Raw genomic sequence first — 20,666 nt, 5'->3', positions numbered from 1 at the left:
ATAATAAATGCAAACATCTCTAAGAGCAGAGGGGGAAGTGGACAACGGGAAACCGGCATGGCACCGATGACAAGCTACACTGAGAAGTAGCTCTTAGTGTTCATTGTATCTGTACCCTTCATAACACACATCTGTGGGACGTATTTTTAACTCATCCTAAGAACTCCTTAAAATACATGCTATTCAATAACATACTTGCCATAGTTTGGTCATGGTAGAACAGGGAGTGATGAAAACCACTGAAGTGGTGTCTGTAGAATTAGGGGGTGACTAGCACAGCACCAATGGGTGGGTTTGCCTGCAGATGACTTTGTCTGAACAAAGCACCACCATCTTTGAAGGCACTGCACTGGCAGGCAAAACTTGGAAGACATTCAGCAATGGCTTCATTTCTTGTTTTTAAGATGTTTTAATCTAGTAGTAAGCTGAACTGTGAGGGAGATGGGTCTAAATGGGAAACCAAAATGCAAAAGCTCCCCTCCCATTGACCCAGCACCCCCCCCCCCCACCAACCTCCTTTCTTGGTTTTACTGGATGAAGAACCAGAGAAAAAGCAACCCCAGCTAAGAAATACAAACAGCTGGAAAGCGAGGAGAACTTCTCAGAAGGGAAAGAGCCACAGGGAGAAACCCCAAATTATACAAATAAAGTTGGCCCAACCTCCGGCTATCCCCTGAACTACAAAGGGAATATGAGGTGCAGGGCATGTGCCCCTGGCACCTAAAATACAGAGAACAGGGATTGTGGCCCACGGGGAAGCAGTAACGATAGTGTGGCCTGTGCATCTAGACCTTAGGACATGCACTCAGAGTGCGGAGCCATCTGAAGTCACAGCCTCACTGGACCTTGCCCTTCAGCCATTCCTGCAGCCACCAACTAGATGACCAATGGCTGACCTCCACCAGTACTACAGGCAAACTGCCCAGTTCCACCTGAATGCCTGACCCACAAAATTGTGAGGTCTACGAAAAGGAAACCACTGCTTATGGCAAGCATGTGCCACGGCAACAGATAACCAAAACATCAGTAACGTGAAGTTCACAGAGAGGAAACACTAAGTAGCTGTTATACTACAAGAGAGAGCTGGCATACTTCTACAATAAATATAGAAGCTATTATAAACACTAATCTCTATAATTATATTCAAATTTCCCATGTAAGCTTTCCTTTCATTAATAGAACAAAAAAAGCTCAATATATTTGTTTGTGATTAAAGTCAATTAGCAAAAACATTTCAATGATTCACTTAAAGAGGAATTCTGAGATTCACCGAAAACATTTAAGCTGAAGATTCACCAAATCCTATGCTGACTATAAGAAAGCAGACTTATGACTCTGAATGAAGAATTATTAAAAACAACTAAGTTTTCCTTAACAGCAAGAGAATTTTTCTAAGTTGGACCATTTTAAATGTCTTTCCCCCTTAAGTTGGACACATCCATCTACTTTTCTACTAAAACCAAGTCTGCAGACCAGGAAGCCAGGATCTTGGACTTGAATTTACAAAAGTGTTCTGAAAAGAGACCTTCCTCCCTGAGAACTTAATCCTTCCTCACAGGCAGACCCAGCAGCCTCTCTCATGGAAGAAAGACTGTGGGAGTGGGAGGAAGCAGGTGCAGAAGGGTGAGGGCGACAGAGCCGGTTCCAGCCGGTTCCAGCCAGTTCCTGTGGGCAACACCACGGAACCAGCACAAGCGTCCTGAACAGAATCAAGTCCCTCAACCAGACCACAGAGCCAGCGCTCTTTTAATTAGTCCTTACACTTAGCTGCCTTGGTCTCAAATTACGAAAAAGTTTTTTGGGACTCCAGCTGAATCTTTTGTGGCTTCCTAACTCAGACACAAGAAAATGTCCCTGGTGCTAAACACGGATGAACAGGACTGCCTCGTCAACAACACTGCTACAGGAATGCACTTCCCCTAGCCTAAAATGTCAACTTTAGAGAAGTAGTGCCATCCAGGTACCAGAGCAATGAGAGGCTGCAAGGCCAAGCCATACTATGAGCCACAAGGTCTAGGTTGGAAGCAAAATGATTACAAGGGCAGGATGCTGCGCTAACATTCGACTTCCTCCAGCTGAAGACAGAGGCAACATCGAGCAAATCATATTTCAGGGAAAAGTGCTGACAGCTCATCAATTGATTTTCAATGAAAATGCTAAAAAAATTAATAAAGAAGTTAAGCCATTGAAATACAGTTTCACAAATTAGCTTAATGTCAGAGAATTCTAATTAGGTGCCTTGAGATTGCTATTTAGTGTTTAAGCCTTCAGAGTGCCAAATTCTCCTTTTCACACAAACTGGTTGCAAAATTAAAGACATTAGGCAGCCTTAATTACATTATCAGAACAGCTGGGATTAGGCAATCTCTGAAGTCAAGACGGCATTCTTTTGTCCCGGGATGGAAATCCCTGGCTTTCCAGGGTGCTGGATTTTGGTGCCATTCCATATCTCGCCCATACAAAGCAAGCTGCATTAGAAACAAAAAAAATTGCAGACAAAGAACAGAGTAACGTGCAACAAATAATGAACACATTACTGAAGAAGAAAAGGTAAGTGCAAAGATTAAGCCTGAAATCAGTAGGTTTTGTTAACACCTACTGGCGGCTGGCCGGGCAACTCTCTGGTGACAGTCAGAGTGAGGGAAAGCTCACTGGGCCAGTGGAGACAACTCTGTTATCTAAAGCTAAAGCATGGCTCCCCTGCCTCATCCCACGGGTGGGAACTAGCAGCTATTGTTTTAACACATTCTTGCCAACACAATACCTTTATGTGCTTACATTGTTCATTAAGCTATGTTTTCTTGCATGTGGGAGTCCTTTTCTTAAGCAACAGGAATCCCTCTTTAGCCTCCTCATTCCTTCCATATTCCTCTACACAGTCCTTTTTTTTTAAGGACTCACTTACAGCTTGATTTTTTTCTTTTAATTGAAAAATGGTTAAAATGAGGATTAGTGGTAGGAATACCATAAACCCTTGCAGAGTGAGTGGTCAATCTGAATGTGGTAAAAAGAACCCCTGCTAAACAGGCATTAACCTTTAACCAAACAGAGCGTCCCCACATCCCAGATCCCGACTCTTCCCAAGCCTAAAAATGGTTCTAACTTCCAAAATCTAATTTTCTATTTTAGTTGTGGGACTAGACAGATAGTTTAGTGGGTAAAGGCACTTGCTGCCAAGCCTGATCAATCCTCAGGACCCATGTGGAAGAGGGAGAGAACCTCTCTGCAAGTTATCCTCTGATCTCCACTAAGCATATGTGCACACACAGCTCATTTTCACTCCCACTCCCCACAAACGAAATACAAATTAACTTTAGTTGAGAAACATCTGCTGGTCTCCTCTCAGCTGACAGGCCTCATCTGGATCATTGCTATCGCCTCTGGCCAGCCCATTCTTGGCCTGTTCATCTCCAAGTTTGTTCTCTCAGATCTAAAACCCAGCTCATGTCCCTCCCTGACTAAAACTGCACAGTGGCTCTCCATTCCATGTCAAATGAAATCCAAACCCAGGACCCGTGGACTCTAGCAAGCCCACTTCTACCTAGGTACTCACTCATACATGGTTTCAGAACTGACTGGGGCTGGAGAGATGACTCAGAGGTCTGGACAGAGTTCTGTCCCAGCACACATGCAAAGCAGATTACAACCACCTGTGCCTGCAGCTCCAGGGGGTCCAATGCACCCTGGATCTCATACACACACATACACACATACACACACACACACACACACTCTCTCTCTCTCTCTCTCTCTCTCTCTCTCTCTCTCTCTCTCTCTCTCTCAAACTTTGGTCTGTCTATCTTCCTCCTGTACACGCAACACCAGTACCTAGGAGCAAGCCTGGAACATAGAAGTATCTAAGAAATATTTGTTAATTGAAATTAAACTAAGTTGTTAATTGTTAATTAAGACAACTGTTAATATCACTTAAAGTCACATTTCTCTTCCAACATTACAGGATTGGAACGAGGGAAAACATCTCAACAAAGATGTAACACAGGTAACATACTACAGGGCTATTTAAAGAACAAAGACTTTCCACAGCAAAAAAAAAGAAGAAAAGAAAATCTAAGTCGTATGCGAAAGTTACACTTCAAACTACATATACATACAGTTTCTATTAGATTTATATGAATTCATACCTAGAGTTACTAAAAAAAAAATTAATCTTATCAAAGAAAATAAAATTCTTCATGAAGGTAATTAAAGTACCTGTCCTGCCAATTCCAGTCGCTTGTTACCATAATAGTCTCTGTCATCGACTTTATTATCTCCTTGAGCCAGAATCACCCTTCGAACCATCACTGCAGTGTAGATGCACTTAGCTCGGAAATTGAATTCCTTAACCTGTAATTCAGAAATTGGAGAAACATTTTGCGATGCTGTACACTTACTTAATCAAGGTGCCTCAAGAAAACGAAGTTATTACATTCAAATGAGAAAGCAACGAACTGTTACAGTTCTTCCTATTCTAAGAAGTCAGCTAGGGTATAAACTTCCCGAGAGGTATTCAGACTGTGCCTCTCTGCATTTACTGCTGCTGTGGTAGTCTTCCTTCCAAGATGACTTCTGGAACAGCTTTGCTTCCTATATCCTCCATGCCACTCAGTCACTGCCCACTGTGGACTGGCCCATGGTGAGTCTGACCAAGATATGGCAGACATGATGCCAAGCCAGGGCTCTCCAACCCTGGCATGTTCACTGTCTTGAAACCCAAGGCATCAGAGGGCAAGTCAAGGACACAGTGGGGAAGGAGTGCCTTTCGCTGGGAGGGAAGGAGCCTTGGTGGACACCCAGTCCAGTGAAGCCCTCAGATGACTCCAGTCTTGGCTGCCATTTGCAACTTCGTGACAGGCCAAGACAAGAAACCCTCTCCAACTTTGGGTTAAGACTAGTGAACACAGACCAATGAGTGATACGACACAGTTATGTTCAGCCACTGAGGTTTGAAGCTCTTTGCTATACAGTGATAATAAATGATTTATATTCTCAGTATATAGAGAACTCTGTGTTCCATTTTATTTTCTTGGCCTTAATGTTGGGTAAGTTGCACTGATCATCTAACTCTTCTGGCTGTTTAATAATCAATCGTTTTGTTTACTGATGAGAAAAATAAAGAATTTATTAGTCACATTTCAGTTTTCAACAAAGTCCAGTTCACATTCCCCTTTCACGTACATAAATACTGGAGGCAGAAGTAAACATGAATATTCATATCAACAATCCCTGCTACACTCTATGGTTCTTCAACTCATTTTACCTACCTCCCCTTTTAACTACTATATGCTTGAAACCCAAGCCAGGACCTTATCTGAAATGATTTCAGTCTGAGCACATTTCTCCAGGACAATGCCCACAATCACATGGAAAGTGGGCACCCTCTGCTCTAATGACTATCCATGACTTGTAGACTACCAACAGCAGCTCAGGCATTCCTTGGGGCGTTAACATGAACCACATGAAAAGGGTAAGAGCTCTAAAATGAGCATGGGATGGTGGAGCAGGACTGTCAACACAACCCGGAGACTTCTGAACGTCACCCTGCTCTTAGCAGTTAAGGTTTTTCCAGTCTGTGAATGTGCCACAGGCACCTGGAAGACTTGCTAAAATGCATATGCTAAGGCTCACTCTAGAGTCTCCAACTCAATAGGTCTAGGAAGAGCTTCACTATTTCTAGCAAACTCCCGGGTGTTAGCTGGCCCAGAGTGCTCTGAGCCTGCGTCTTGATGAACAACAGTCAGCATTGCTTTATTTTGGTAATACTCATGTTCCTGTATTGCCCCCCAAAGTTTTAATTTATGTAAAAAAACTGTCTTAGACTGTCTTTTCCTAATTCATCTATTCTTGACTGAAATATGTATTTAAAAACATTTTGAAAATTGTAAAATAGTAGTTTACTCTCTATGCAAAAGAGCAAAGGAATTATGCTTTAAGACCCAAATTTAGCAAAGACCTGCACAGCCAGCATGGTCAACAAGGCTCTCTCTGCCATTACCGTATTATGGTAAGCCAGGCTCCTAATGTACTACACTATCTTGGAGAACTGGGAAATGGAGCTTTCTGTATAAGCTGAACCCTGAACCATCACAAGAGCCTTAGGGGGCAGTAGTGTTACTTCATAATCCTGATGGAGAAAATTAAGTTCAGAAAAACTCACATTAGTGCAAGGAAAACCCAGAGTTCCAAACCAGGATCTGAACAATCGTGTCTCCAGCATCTCACTGCTCACATATCCAAGGATCTGAACAATCGTGTCTCCAGCATCTCACTGCTCACACTATCCAAGGATCTGAACAATCGTGTCTCCAGCATCTCACTGCTCACATTATCCCCTTTTGCTGTTTTGAATTTTAAACTCTTTTCAATCATCCAAAAGAACTTAAAACTCAGTTCCCACACAGCTTCAATAAGAATTTCAAATGCTCTGAATCAGATCACAGATATACAGACAGAAGCCACAGAGCAGTACAGACATACAGATTATTTGCTTAAAGTGTTTAAGGTAAGAAAACTGAACCTGAATGTCACTACAAAGCCAGTCTACATCCACAGATTCCCTGAAGGTACAGTTTGTGACCCTGGAATTAGATCATCCATGACGGCCCACTTGGTAGCTCTGATTTAGCAAAAGGGGCATACACATTCCCTGAGGGAGAGAACGACTCCTGCAAATACCCCACATGCCACCACGGCTGACCTACAATGGTTAACAGAAAATAAACATGGCCCACTTCAAGGCCAGTAGGCAGGCTCCAGCTTCTCTCTGCACTCACCAGTCCGGTGACAAGGCAAACCACCCAGCTATGGAAGAGAGAGTCTTCCCTGTGAGGGATGGAAGCTAGACACTCTGGGATTCAAGGTCATGGGGATGACTCAGCCAATGAGCATTTTAAAAAATGGCACAGGCAACATTGACTACCGACACTGACTGCTGATAACGGGAGCTGAGTCCCAACAGGGCAGTGCAGTCCTCTTAGTATTAGCTCTTGGGGACACACCAAACAGTGTATGCCGCATTCCAGAATCTTGGGGAGGAAGTAGTGAGTCTCACAAATGTCATTCAGAGTTGGCGATTACTCACAGGTACATGGGTCAGAATGGTAGAAGCCAGGAGTTCTCTCGCTTCTTCTATTTTTGTTTTCTTTGGTCCACCTCCCCACATTCTTTGTCTTCTTACTTTATTCCCTATATATTTTAACGCCTATAAGAAAAACAAAGTAGGGTTTGATTACATCACTGGGATCATCAGTGCTGACGCGCTGTTATAAGCAAAGAAGTCAAGGACCTGGTTACACAGACTGCTGCACTGGGAAAAAAGACAACATGATGAATCAATAACAAACACTACAGCACACTACCTACCCAACACACTGGTTCCCCTTGCATTTTTAAATTGTCTTACTCCTATAAAATTGGCACATAACTATTTATAGGGAATTGAGAAAAAGAAAAAATGTGTTTGTGTGTGTATAAGGAAGCCATCAATTCTTCATTCAGAATATCACTGTGGAATGTTGTAGTTCCCATTAAAAAAAACAAAACATAACAAACACACAAACAAACAAAAAACCAAGTAAACAAACCACGCCAAGATCTAAGAACTACAGAAAAAACAAAACCCAAATAAATGCAGGATGAATGTCATGAACTAGATGACTTAATAACACGATGTACAGTTCGAATTCTTTCCAAATTAACCAAGAAATTAACAACAGATCATTTTATTCCCGTCGGGCTTTAAACAACTCCAAGTTGGTTGATTCCAAAGCCCTAGGTTCTCTCGTTTACAAGGCTGTGCACAGGACTTGGATAGCTGAGAAGAACATGCTTTCAACTACAAAGCCGCGGGAGCCAGGCACTCAGAGCACGCACGGCCTTTAATCTCAAGCCTTGGGAGGCAGAAGCAGGCGGATCTCTGTCAGTTCAAGGCCAGCAGGGACACATAGAGAGACCCTGTCTCAAAAACAAAGAAACAAAACCTCAGGAACGACAAAGATGTTAAGAGTGGTGTGGGGAAGGACAGACGGGAAGAAACCACAAGCCCTAACAAGCTCACACGGAGTGTCCAACTGACTCCTGACAAAGAGTCAGAACAAGTCAGCGAGAAAGAAACCGCCCTTTGAGTAAACACAACTAGGGACCCAAACATGAGCACGCAGCCCGGGCCTCTGAATGAAGCCAAGAGGAAAAAACAAATCAGAGGGAAGACTTGACACCTGCCAGGTGTTGCTGCACACGGCTTTAATGCCAGCACTCGGGAGGCAGAGGCAGGAGGATCTCTGAGTTTGAGGCCAGCCTGGGCTACAGAGTGAGTTCCAGGACAGCCAGAGCTACCTAGTCTTAAAAAAACAAACAAAAACAAAAAAAGGACTTTATAACTAGTATGGAAATTAAAACTGTATGACTTCTAGAAAAAGACACAAAACATTCCCAAGTGGAGTAGGGAAGATCTCCAGGATACAGAGGTAATGATGTAAAAGACAAAACACAGCTTTTTTGATACCTTGGTTTTGTCAAAGGTAAACAGTGATAGACAATTACACGGTTGGGCTTGCCCGGCGGACCGCCTAACTATTTCCGGTGTAGAATAGCCATCTCCGGGTCAGACATCTCGCGGGACCGGGACTCTGTGGCCTTACATGGTTGCGTAAAGCGCGCGCGCAGCCATGTAATCTACACGCATGCGTGGAGTACCCACAGGAGTCCCTGTACGCATGCGCGGCCCAACCTTTAAAAAGCCGGCGCCATCTTGCGCGAGGCTCTCAGTCTCTGTCTCTCTCTCTCCCCACGTGTGTTTCACACAGGCCTGTCACCTCTATCCTCTTTAATAAAACTCTCCCGTGATTCTGTCGTGTTCGGGACGTGTTCCTAGCGCCGCATAACTACTAACAAACAGCACTGTGAAAGAAAGAGACCAGAGAAGCAACAAAAGAGCTGCCAGTGTTTACAGTATAGAAGGATACGGGATTTATATCCAGACTTTTCCGTTTGCTTTAGTTTTTTTAAGACAGGGTTTCTCTGTGTAGCCATGGTTGTCCTGGAACTCACTCTGTAGACCAGGCTGTCCTTGAACTCACAGAGTTCAAATGCTGGGGTTAAAGACATGTGCCACCATGCCTGACTTTATTTTTTATTTTATTTATTTTTATTTTTATTTTTTTCTGGAGCTGAGGATGGAACCCAGGGCCTTGCGCCAAGCGCTCTACCACCGAGCTAAATTCCCAACACCAGACTTTATTTTTAAAAGGATTCTTGAACTCATTAATAAAAAGATGCACAACTGAATGCAGACAGTGAACAAATAAATAGTCCGAACCCCTCAAAAGAAAATCAGTGGCTGATTCACACATGAAAAGCACATGACATAATTTGCCATTAAAAATGAATATTAAGGGTTGGGGATTTAGCTCAGTGGTAGAGCACTTGCCTACAAAGCGCAAGGCTCTGGGTTCGATCCTCAGCTCCAAAAAAAAAGAATATTAAGGCTACAATAAGATAATGCTACACACCCAATAAAACATCTAAAATTTAAAAAACACACCACCAAATACTGTGAGAACAAGAAGCAATCAGACTTGTATACTGTGGCCAGTAATACAAAATAGAATGATCATTTGGGGATAGGAAAAGTTTCAACTTTATAAAAGTTAAATATGCACTGTTCTCTGGCCCAGTAACTCAACTCCTATGTATTTACCCAAAAGAATAAAATTGCCCATACAAAGACTTGTCAATGGTGGCACAGTTCATAAAAGCAAAAGAAAGAAGATCCAAATGAACATCAATACAAAAAGGGAAAACTGGTCCAGTTATACAGTAGAATATTATTAAGCAATACAGGACAGACTCCATGAAAAAACAACAAAAAGGAACACAAACAACAACAAAAAAATCTTGGGAAATCTCAGACAGTATGCTTAGTGAAAGTTAGACACATTATACACAGCCTAATTCCATAACAAGCTCAGGAACAAATGAGATAAAATCATCATAATACCAGAGGGTGGGGTAGGGGACTGTGGGGTGGTGAGAACTGGTGGGCAGTGGGAAACCTGTGGGAAACATTGTCCATTGTGTGAAGTCACAGCTTAGATGGAGGCAGACCCTGAAGCCCTCACATAGTGACTGTCAGTGAGCAACAACAAAGAGACTGCCTGGAGCAAGCCCACTCCGCAGGAAACAAGAGCAAAGAGGCAGCTTGATGTTCTCTAACTGAGACATCCATTACAGCTTTCTCCTTGGGGAAGGGTGCAGGATTCCTCACTCTGAGGGGAAAAATGAGAGGGATGCAAGGAGAGGGGAATCCCTTCTGGTGTCACATTGCTGTCTCTTCCCTAGGTACCTAACAATGCCACTTCCTCACTGTGTGAGGGCTGAAGAAACAGCTTATCAAGAGAGGCCAAAATATTATTCCTAGCAACATCTCCCAAAAGGAAAGAACCAGAGCCCTTGACAATGATGAAAAACATATAAACAATATACAGCTAAGGCTTTAGAACAGAATAAATGGTGGAGGCTAAAAACTGCATAAAAACAAATAAACAAACAAAAAACACTTCTTCATTTAATTCACTGAAGCATCCCATCTTCAAAAGGGCTATTTGTGGTGTAACAGTTTCCTCCAAAATTGAGACATTCCATCTCACAAAGAAGATTCTTGAGTAGGAAGCTAAACAACTCAAGATAGCTTCAGGAAGTCCCTGAAACTGAGTGGATTCACTAGGCCCCTCCCTGCCAAATGAAGCTGAGAGTTCCTCTCAGATGACTAGAACTGCAAAAGAGACTAAAAGAAAAAACAACAACAACAAAAAAGCTGCCAAGAAGACTTAAGACCAGCAGCTTGGAAGAAACAAAAACCAGACAAGTTGCCTGGAAGAGCTTTAGACCTGGGTCATGAAAGGACACTCTCCAACCTGTTGAGCTGCTTTGTAGGCTGTGCTGTGCGCTCCAAGTTCCCAACTTCTGTGAGTTGTCACTCATGCTGGGGTGGGCTCTGGTGATACAGCTGTCTGAGTCACCCTGCTCCTGTAAGTAAGCCCTCACCATATGCTTCCAATAAAACTCAATGATCACCAGGTTGGACTGTGGTGGTGCCCATACCTTGGTCTGTCCCGAGATCCTAATCTGGTGTGCTGTATCTCCCCAGGAAAAGTTTTGTCACACAGCACTGGTCCACAATGAAGTGCACTTTCCCCGTCCTCATTCAGAATAGGAGAGAACACTCATGCTTTCATAACCAATGCTATATCTTCAACGTACTAAACATTTTGGATTATTATTAACCTAGCATGCAGACCTTAGGCACTTGCAAATCCCTACTTTCTGTTCAGGGAAACAAAACATTTCTCTTTCTGAAGTTAACTAATTATATCTCTCTTCCATCTTTTCTCCAACCTATTCTAATTGAGTTAGCTGAAAATTTTCCATGAGTATCTACTAACAGATAGGAATGTGAGTTTCTAACCCACTGTGGCCTTGCTTACACAGTTCTACAATGCTGAGGACTATCTGACCAACAATGGTTAAAATGTGGAAGGAAACTATCAGAGCCCTCTGTTACCATTAGAACACTCTTTTGTCACAGACAGACAGCAAGTCTCCCAAAGCTGAGCCTATATTCCTGTTCACAGGACAAATGTTCATTTTCTATTTCATTTCTTAATGTTTCCTCTCTATGTTCCAAGATCCCTGGACATGATTCCTTGATTTTTTATAATGAACATTCAAGTATTTCACTTTCAAGACAGGCCTAAACTAGTACTTCCTAATCAACATACTGTTTCCTGATGTTATTTGTCCAATTATCTGAGTCAATTTCCACTCACCTTGGAGAAAGAGTAAAGCAGTCAGGAGCGGCCCCTAGTGATGTGCTTTGGATACACACACTGAAGTGTATGACAGCAACCTTCCAAAGTGCATGACTTCATCTAAAATCCATCCATGACTTATTTGATTTCAGAACACATAAACAGACAGTAAGTGAGAATGTTCTCTCTACATGCATCAAGGGTGGCCAGAAGAAAGGAACCCGGGATTTATATTTTCCTGTATCTCACAGGCTAGAAAATGTACATATTGACAAATTCAAACCATCTAATCTAGTTCTATAGGAGGGCATCCCTAGCTCCCAGAGGGTATAAGAAATGCCACATAGACTCAGAGAGTTAGCAAAACACCTTGTGACTATCAGACTAAAAAGCCCTACTACTATGAGGACTTTCCCACATGAAAAAGGAATTATAATTATTTTTTAAAATTATGTTTACACACATGGAGTTCCCTAACATCATCTTTGAATCTTGTCCTTAGATTCCAAGGTTCTAACCAGGAATAACTGAGGCCAGTGAAGAATCTGGGGGAATAAAAGGAACTATTCCTGGACCTTTCTTGATACTGAAGTAATTAGGAATTCAGAAAATGGGATGAAGACTAAATAGATAAATTGGGAGTTGGCAATGAACAGACATTAAGAACTAAGGACACAGCTCATTGGTAGAGTATCTGCTATGTACGCAAAGCCCTGTTTGGGTCCTTGTTGTGTTAAATGAGAAATGTCTTCCACAGCTCATGAGTTTGAACACTCGGTCCCCAGTTGATGGTCATGGAACCTTCAAGAGGTAGAGCTATGTTGGAGGAAGTGTCACTGGGGGTGAGATGTGAGGGTGACCTTGCCCCAATTCCTGCTTTCTCCTGACTCCGTGTCGATGAAAATGTGACTGGCTAGCTTCCTGCCCCTGCTTTCTGCTACCATACTTCCGATACCACTATGGACGCTATCCCTCTGGAACTGCAAGCCAGAACGAACTCTTCCTTTAGTTGCTTTTAGTCACAGTGGTTTATCATAACAACCCACCCAACACCACCACCAAAAGGCTATCAAAGAGAATGAAAGCAGAGAAGTCTCAGGTGGGAACTGCCAGGGTATTAAAAGTGCACCATCCCTTGGACAAATAGGGCAAATGGTGTCATTACTGAAGCACAGGAGAAGCCTCCTCTGCACGAAGCCCTCTTCTGATGACTGGCGCAGCGGCTCCTTCCTCCAGTTTCCAGAAGTGAGTCAAAGGAACTTCTGTGTTGCTCTTCTCCTCAACCCCCTTCCCCACCCTGCACCCCCAAAGCCACTGCAATGGTGGCTTATTGAGATGAACAGCACTGAAGACTCAATCCACAGCAATGGATGCCATGAAAGGACACACCTGCATCTGTGTGAAAATCTGAGCTTTCTGGCACTCCTCCAAGCTGGGCCCAAATGCAGCCATCACGTGCTCCTCTGTTCCAATCATCTGCACAATTTCCTGGTCACTCTCAACACCCATGGCCTAGAAAGAGAAGAAAAGACAGAGAGTGTTGGCTTTGTGCTCACTCACTGACATTTGCTTATGCTAATCTGGCATTGTTTGTGGGTATTACTTCCAAGCAAAAGCCAGCTCTTCTCTCAGAAACGGTGCCATCTGGCATTGGCAGCCAGAGCCTGAGCTGCACGAGAACCTGAAATAGCAATTGTCATTAGGAAGAGGAAAGCAAACACCCTCAAGCATTTCTTCATGTGTACAATCATCCCAATTTTTTTAAATAGTCTAAGAGTTTTACTATGAAGACATGAGGCTTGAAAGTCTAGTGGGAAGGCCGGGTCACAGTAACAAGAGCAAACTAAAGCAAGACCTCCAATGAACACTGCTGAAAATGAGTGTGCCTGACTAGGAACCTTCTTAAGTGTTGCAAGGTGGCAGTGGCCACCTCATGGTCCTGTACTCACTCACTTCCTCACACACAGCCAGAATGCTGCCATGTGGAGAGACACAGTGTAATCCCACTAGCCATCTCCTGGTATAGTAATGACCTGCTTCTTAGAAGTCAGGGGAAAGTCATATTTACACCAAAACGTCTTCATTTTGCGTTGAGAGAAGACCAAAACAGAGGATAACTGTCAAGTCAAGCTTGTCATTTTCTCCTCAGTTCTCTTCCACACAAAGAGAAGCAAAGGGAGTTCCCAGTTGCAATGCAGAACTTCAAGGCCATCATCCCATAAACTACTGAGAGGCATCTATCTAGAGACCTCAGCTCCTCACTGTTCTTCCAGGATAAGGCCAACTCCATTGCTACCATCACTTCCTTCTACTGCACCATCATCATCCATTTCCTTCTACTACACCATCATCCACTTCCTTCTACTGCACCACCATCATCCACTTCCTTCTACTGCATCATCATCATCCACTTCCTTCTACTGCAGCACCATCATCCACTTCCTTCTACTGCAGCATCATCATCCACTTCCTTCTACTGCACCATCATCATCCACTTCCTTCTACTGCAGCACCATCATCCACTTCCTTCCACTGCAGCACCATCATCCACTTCCTTCTACTGCAGCACCATCATCCACTTCCTTCTACTGCAGCACCATCATCCACTTCCTTCTACTGCAGCACCATCATCCACTTCCTTCTACTGCACCATCATCATCCACTTCCTTCTACTGCAGCAGCATCATCCACTTCCTTCTACTGCATCATCATCATCCACTTCCTTCTACTGCAGCACCATCATCCACTTCCTTCTACTGCATCATCATCATCCACTTCCTTCTACTGCACCATCATCATCCACTTCCTTCTACTGCAGCACCATCATCCACTTCCTTCTACTGCATCATCATCATCCACTTCCTTCTACTGCAGCACCATCATCCACTTCCTTCTACTGCACCATCATCCACTTCCTTCTACTGCAGCACCATAATCCACTTCCTTCTACTGCAGCATCATCATCCACTTCCTTCTACTACAGCATAATCATCCACTTCCTTCTACTGCAGCACCATCATCCACTTCCTTCTACTACACCATCATCCACTTCCTTCTACTGCAGCATCATCATCCACTTCCTTCTACTGCAGCACCATCATCCACTTCCTTCCACTGCAGCACCATCACCCACTTCCTTCTACTGCAGCACCATCATCCACTTCCTTCTACTGCAGCACCATCATCCACTTCCTTCTACTGCAGCACCATCATCCACTTCCTTCTACTGCAGCACCATCATCCACTTCCTTCTACTGCACCATCATCATCCACTTCCTTCTACTGCACCATCATCATCCACTTCCTTCTACTGCAGCACCATCATCCACTTCCTTCTACTGCACCACCATCATCCACTTCCTTCTACTGCAGCATCATCATCCACTTCCTTCTACTGCACCATCATCATCCACTTCCTTCTACTGAAGCACCATCATCCACTTCCTTCTACTGCAGCACCATCACCCACTTCCTTCTACTGCACCATCATCCACTTCCTTCTACTGCACCATCATCCACTTCCTACTACTGCAGCACCATCATCCACTTCCTTCTACTGCATCATCATCATCCACTTCCTTCTACTGCAGCATCATCATCCACTTCCTTCTACTGCAGCACCATCATCCACTTCCTTCTACTACACCATCATCCACTTCCTTCTACTGCAGCATCATCATCCACTTCCTTCTACTGCAGCACCATCATCCACTTCCTTCCACTGCAGCACCATCACCCACTTCCTTCTACTGCAGCACCATCATCCACTTCCTTCTACTGCAGCACCATCATCCACTTCCTTCTACTGCAGCACCATCATCCACTTCCTTCTACTGCAGCACCATCATCATCCACTTCCTTCTACTGCACCATCATCATCCACTTCCTTCTACTGCAGCACCATCATCCACTTCCTTCTACTGCACCACCATCATCCACTTCCTTCTACTGCAGCATCATCATCCACTTCCTTCTACTGCACCATCATCATCCACTTCCTTCTACTGCAGCACCATCATCCACTTCCTTCTACTGCAGCACCATCACCCACTTCCTTCTTCTACTGCACCATCATCCACTTCCTTCTACTGCACCATCATCATCCACTTCCTTCTACTGCAGCACCATCATCCACATCCTTCTACTGCAGCACCATCATCTACTTCCTTCTACTGCAGCACCATCACCCACTTCCTTCTACTGCAGCACCATCATCCACTTCCTTCTACTACAGCACCATCATCCACTTCCTTCTACTGCAGCAGCACCATCCACTTCCTTCTACTGCAGCACCATCATCCACTTCCTTCTACTGCAGCAGCATCATCCACTTCCTTCTACTGCACCATCATCCACTTCCTTCTACTGCATCATCATTCACTTCCTTCTACTGCAGCACCATCATCATCCACTTCCTTCTACTGCAGCACCATCATCCACTTCCTTCTACTGCACCATCATCATCCACTTCCTTCTACTGCACCATCATCCACTTCCTTCTACTGCACCACCATCATCCACTTCCTTCTACTGCAGCACCATCATCCACTTCCTTCTACTGCAGCACCATCATCCACTTCCTTCTACTGCAGCACCATCATCCACTTCCTTCTACTGCAGCACCATCACCCACTTCCTTCTACTGCAGCATCATCATCCACTTCCTTCTACTGCACCATCATCATCCACTTCCTTCTACTGCAGCATCATCATCCACTTCCTTCTACTGAACCATCACCCACTTCCTTCTACTGCAGCATCATCATCCACTTCCTTCTACTGCACCATCATCATCCACTTCCTTCTACTGCAGCACCATCATCCACTTCCTTCTACTGCACCATCATCCACTTCCTTCTACTGCACCATCATCCACTTCCTTCTACTGCACCATCATCATCCACTTCCTTCTACTGCAGCACCATCACCCACTTCCTTCTACTGCATCATCATCCACTTCCTTCTACTGCATCATCATCATCCACTTCCTTCTACTGCAGCACCATCATCCACTTCCTTCTACTGCAGCACCATCACCCACTTCCTTCTACTGCACCATCATCCACTTCCTTCTACTGCAGCACCATCCACTTCCTTCTACTGCAGCACCATCATCCACTTCCTTCTACTGCAGCATCATCATCCACTTCCTTCTACTGCAGCACCATCATCCACTTCCTTCTACTGCAGCACCATCCACTTCCTTCTACTGCACCATCATCATCCACTTCCTTCCACTGCAGCACCATCATCCACTTCCTTCTACTACACCATCATCCACTTCCTTCTACTGCAGCATCATCCACTTCCTTCTACTGCAGCATCATCATCCACTTCCTTCTACTGCACCATCATCCACTTCCTTCTACTGCAGCACCATCATCCACTTCCTTCTACTGCAGCACCATCATCCACTTCCTTCTACTGCAGCACCATCCACTTCCTTCTATTGCAGCATCATCATCCACTTCCTTCTACTGCACCACCATCATCCACTTCCTTCCACTGCAGCACCATCATCCACTTCCTTCTACTGCAGCACCATCATCCACTTCCTTCTACTGCAGCATCATCATCCACTTCCTTCTACTGCACCATCATCATCCATTTCCTTCTACTGCAGCATCATCATCCACTTCCTTCTACTGCAACATCATCATCCATTTCCTTCTACTGCAGCACCATTATCCACTTCCTTCTACTGCACCATCATCATCCATTTCCTTCTACTGCACCATCATCATCCATTTCCTTCTACTGCACCATCATCATCCATTTCCTTCTACTGCAGCAGCATCATCCACTTCCTTCTACTGCATCATCATCATCCACTTCCTTCTACTGCAGCATCATCTACTTCCTTCTACTGCAGCACCATCATCCACTTCCTTCTACTGCAGCACCATCATCCACTTCCTTCTACTGCAGCACCATCCACTTCCTTCTACTGCAGCACCATCATCCATTTCCTTCTAGTGAACCATCATCATCCACTTCGTTCTACTGCAACACCATCCACTTCCTTCTACTGCAGCATCATCATCCACTTCCTTCTACTGCAGCACCATCATCCACTTCCTTCTGCTGCAGCACCATCATCCACTTCCTTCTACTGCAGCACCATCATCCACTTCCTTCTACTGCAGCACCATCACGCACTTCCTTCTACTGCAGCACCATCCACTTCCTTCTACTGCAGCACCATCATCCCATTCCTTCTACTGCACCATCATCCACTTCCTTCTACTGCAGCATCATCATCCACTTCCTTGTACTGCAGCACCATCATCCACTTCCTTCTACTGCACCATCATCATCCACTTCCTTCTACTGCAGCATCATCATCCACTTCCTTCTACTGCAGCACCATCATCCACTTCCTTCTACTGCACCACCATCCTCCACTTCCTTCTACTGCACCATCATCATCCACTTCCTTCTACTGCAGCACCATCATCCACTTCCTTCTACTGCAGCATCATCATCCACTTCCTTCTACTGCAGCACCATCATCCACTTCCTTCTACTGCAGCACCATCATCCACTTCCTTCTACTGCAGCACCATCATCCACTTCCTTCTACTGCACCATCATCCACTTCCTTCTACTGCACCATCATCATCCATTTCCTTCTACTGCAGCATCATCATCCACTTCCTTCTACTGCAACATCATCATCCATTTCCTTCTACTGCAGCACCATTATCCACTTCCTTCTACTGCACCATCATCATCCATTTCCTTCTACTGCACCATCATCATCCATTTCCTTCTACTGCACCATCATCATCCATTTCCTTCTACTGCAGCAGCATCATCCACTTCCTTCTACTGCATCATCATCATCCACTTCCTTCTACTGCAGCATCATCTACTTCCTTCTACTGCAGCACCATCATCCACTTCCTTCTACTGCAGCACCATCATCCACTTCCTTCTACTGCAGCACCATCCACTTCCTTCTACTGCAGCACCATCATCCATTTCCTTCTACTGAACCATCATCATCCACTTCGTTCTACTGCAACACCATCCACTTCCTTCTACTGCAGCACCATCATCCACTTCCTTCTACTGCAGCACCATCACGCACTTCCTTCTACTGCAGCACCATCCACTTCCTTCTACTGCAGCACCATCATCCACTTCCTTCTACTGCACCATCATCCACTTCCTTCTACTGCAGCATCATCATCCACTTCCTTCTACTGCAGCACCATCATCCACTTCCTTCTACTGCACCATCATCATCCACTTCCTTCTACTGCAGCATCATCATCCACTTCCTTCTACTGCAGCACCATCATCCACTTCCTTCTACTGCACCACCATCCTCCACTTCCTTCTACTGCACCATCATCATCCACTTCCTTCTACTGCAGCACCATCATCCACTTCCTTCTACTGCAGCATCTTCATCCACTTCCTTCTACTGCAGCACCTTCATCCACTTCCTTCTACTGCAGCACCATCATCCACTTCCTTCTACTGCAGCACCATCATCCACTTCCTTCTACTGCACCATCATCCACTTCCTTCTACTGCATCATCATCATCCACTTCCTTCTACTGCAGCATCATCATCCACTTCCTTCTACTGCAGCACCATCATCCACTTCCTTCTACTGCATCATCATCATCCACTTCCTTCTACTGCAGCATCATCATCCACTTCCTTCTACTGCAGCACCATCATCCACTTCCTTCTACTGCAGCACCATCATCCACTTCCTTCTACTGCAGCACCATCCACCTCCTTCTACTGCAGTACCAAAGGGACCTACTGGCTCAAAGTTAACTCATTTGACCTGGAAAATTCTGAAGACCCAGGGGATGCTACGTAGCTGATATATGTCCCTTTATACCAAATGAGGGGAGTTTGAAAATGTCCCCAAAACTCCTAGCAGCAACTCCTCTGAGCAGAGTAAACTTGGTGTCTCCCCCCTGTGTGAAGAAATTATCTACCCAGCTTTTGGAGGCTTGCTTTCTTTACAGGCACTGTAGTTTCCTGCCTGCTCCTACTGCCAAATCATGAGGGTACCCACGAAGAATGTGAGAAGGTTGAGAGGTTAAAAACCTTACAGCCTCTTACCATGTTGGTAGTTACTTAGCATCAGGTGGCAACAGACAGAAAGACTGATAACAGAAAGACCCTGAGCCAGCATACCCAGCAAAATAACCCCCAAATATCTGATCAACAGAACAAAGTGTGTTTTCGTAGCTATTTCTGAATTTACATATCCCCTCCTGAAGGGAAGAGGGAGGCTCATAAAACTCAGGGAACTAGAGGCAGGCGGATCTTTGTGAGTTCGAGGCCAGCCTGGTCTACCAAGCGAGATCCAGGGAAGGTGCAAAGCTACACAGAGAAACCCTGTCCCAAAACCCCCCGTCCCCTCCAAAAAAAACAACCTCAGCGAACTGAGGAAACTCAAGCAACTCCGGAAGCTGCTGCACCTTACAGGAATCAGAAAGCACAGATAGCTTTAGGACTTAACCAGAAGTGTGGTGGCGCACGCCTTTAATCCCAATGTTCAGGAGGCAGAGGCAGATGGATCTCTGTGAGTTCAAACCTGGGCAGATCTCTGTGAGTTCCAGGCTGGCCTGGTCTACATACCCAGACTAGCCAGGGCTGCACAGTGAGACCTTGTCTCAAAAACTAAAGTTATAAAATTCAGGCAGTACTTCTCCAAAGTTACATAAGCTCTGAACAAACTGCAGAGCGAGAGGGATTCTTCCCTGGAAGTGACCACCTTTGAACAGGGAGCTCCAAGGATGAGCTGGCTGGAGTCATCCACACTCCTGTCAGGAGCCCTTCACCACATTCCTACAAACAACCCCAGTAAACCCACCGCTTCACCA

At 44.7% G+C, this 20,666-nt stretch overlaps 1 protein-coding gene across 4 annotated transcripts in view; it reads right to left on the bottom strand.

Annotated features, from left to right (window-relative positions):
- Positions 1 to 20,666, bottom strand: part of Polr3b (RNA polymerase III subunit B) — a 135,505-nt gene that overhangs the window by 87,755 nt on the left and 27,084 nt on the right. For all 4 annotated transcript variants that reach the window (XR_004943281.1, XR_004943280.1, XM_036169878.1 and 1 more), the window contains 3 exons: positions 13,197 to 13,319; positions 7,082 to 7,201; positions 4,213 to 4,347 (listed from right to left, as the gene is read on the bottom strand). Coding sequence is in view for 2 of the 4 variants with exons in the window: in XM_036169878.1 (XP_036025771.1) it covers positions 4,213 to 4,347; positions 7,082 to 7,201; positions 13,197 to 13,319 (378 nt within the window). In the remaining 2 variants the exon portion in view is untranslated. The remainder of the gene's footprint in view (positions 1 to 4,212; positions 4,348 to 7,081; positions 7,202 to 13,196; positions 13,320 to 20,666) is intronic.

The sequence above is a fragment of the Onychomys torridus genome, chromosome 20 (genome assembly GCF_903995425.1).
Source record: "Onychomys torridus chromosome 20, mOncTor1.1, whole genome shotgun sequence".
NCBI classification, from domain to species: domain Eukaryota; kingdom Metazoa; phylum Chordata; class Mammalia; order Rodentia; family Cricetidae; genus Onychomys; species Onychomys torridus.
The sequence above is the reverse complement of the archived record's forward strand: the minus strand, read 5'-3'. Positions and strand labels throughout refer to the sequence as shown.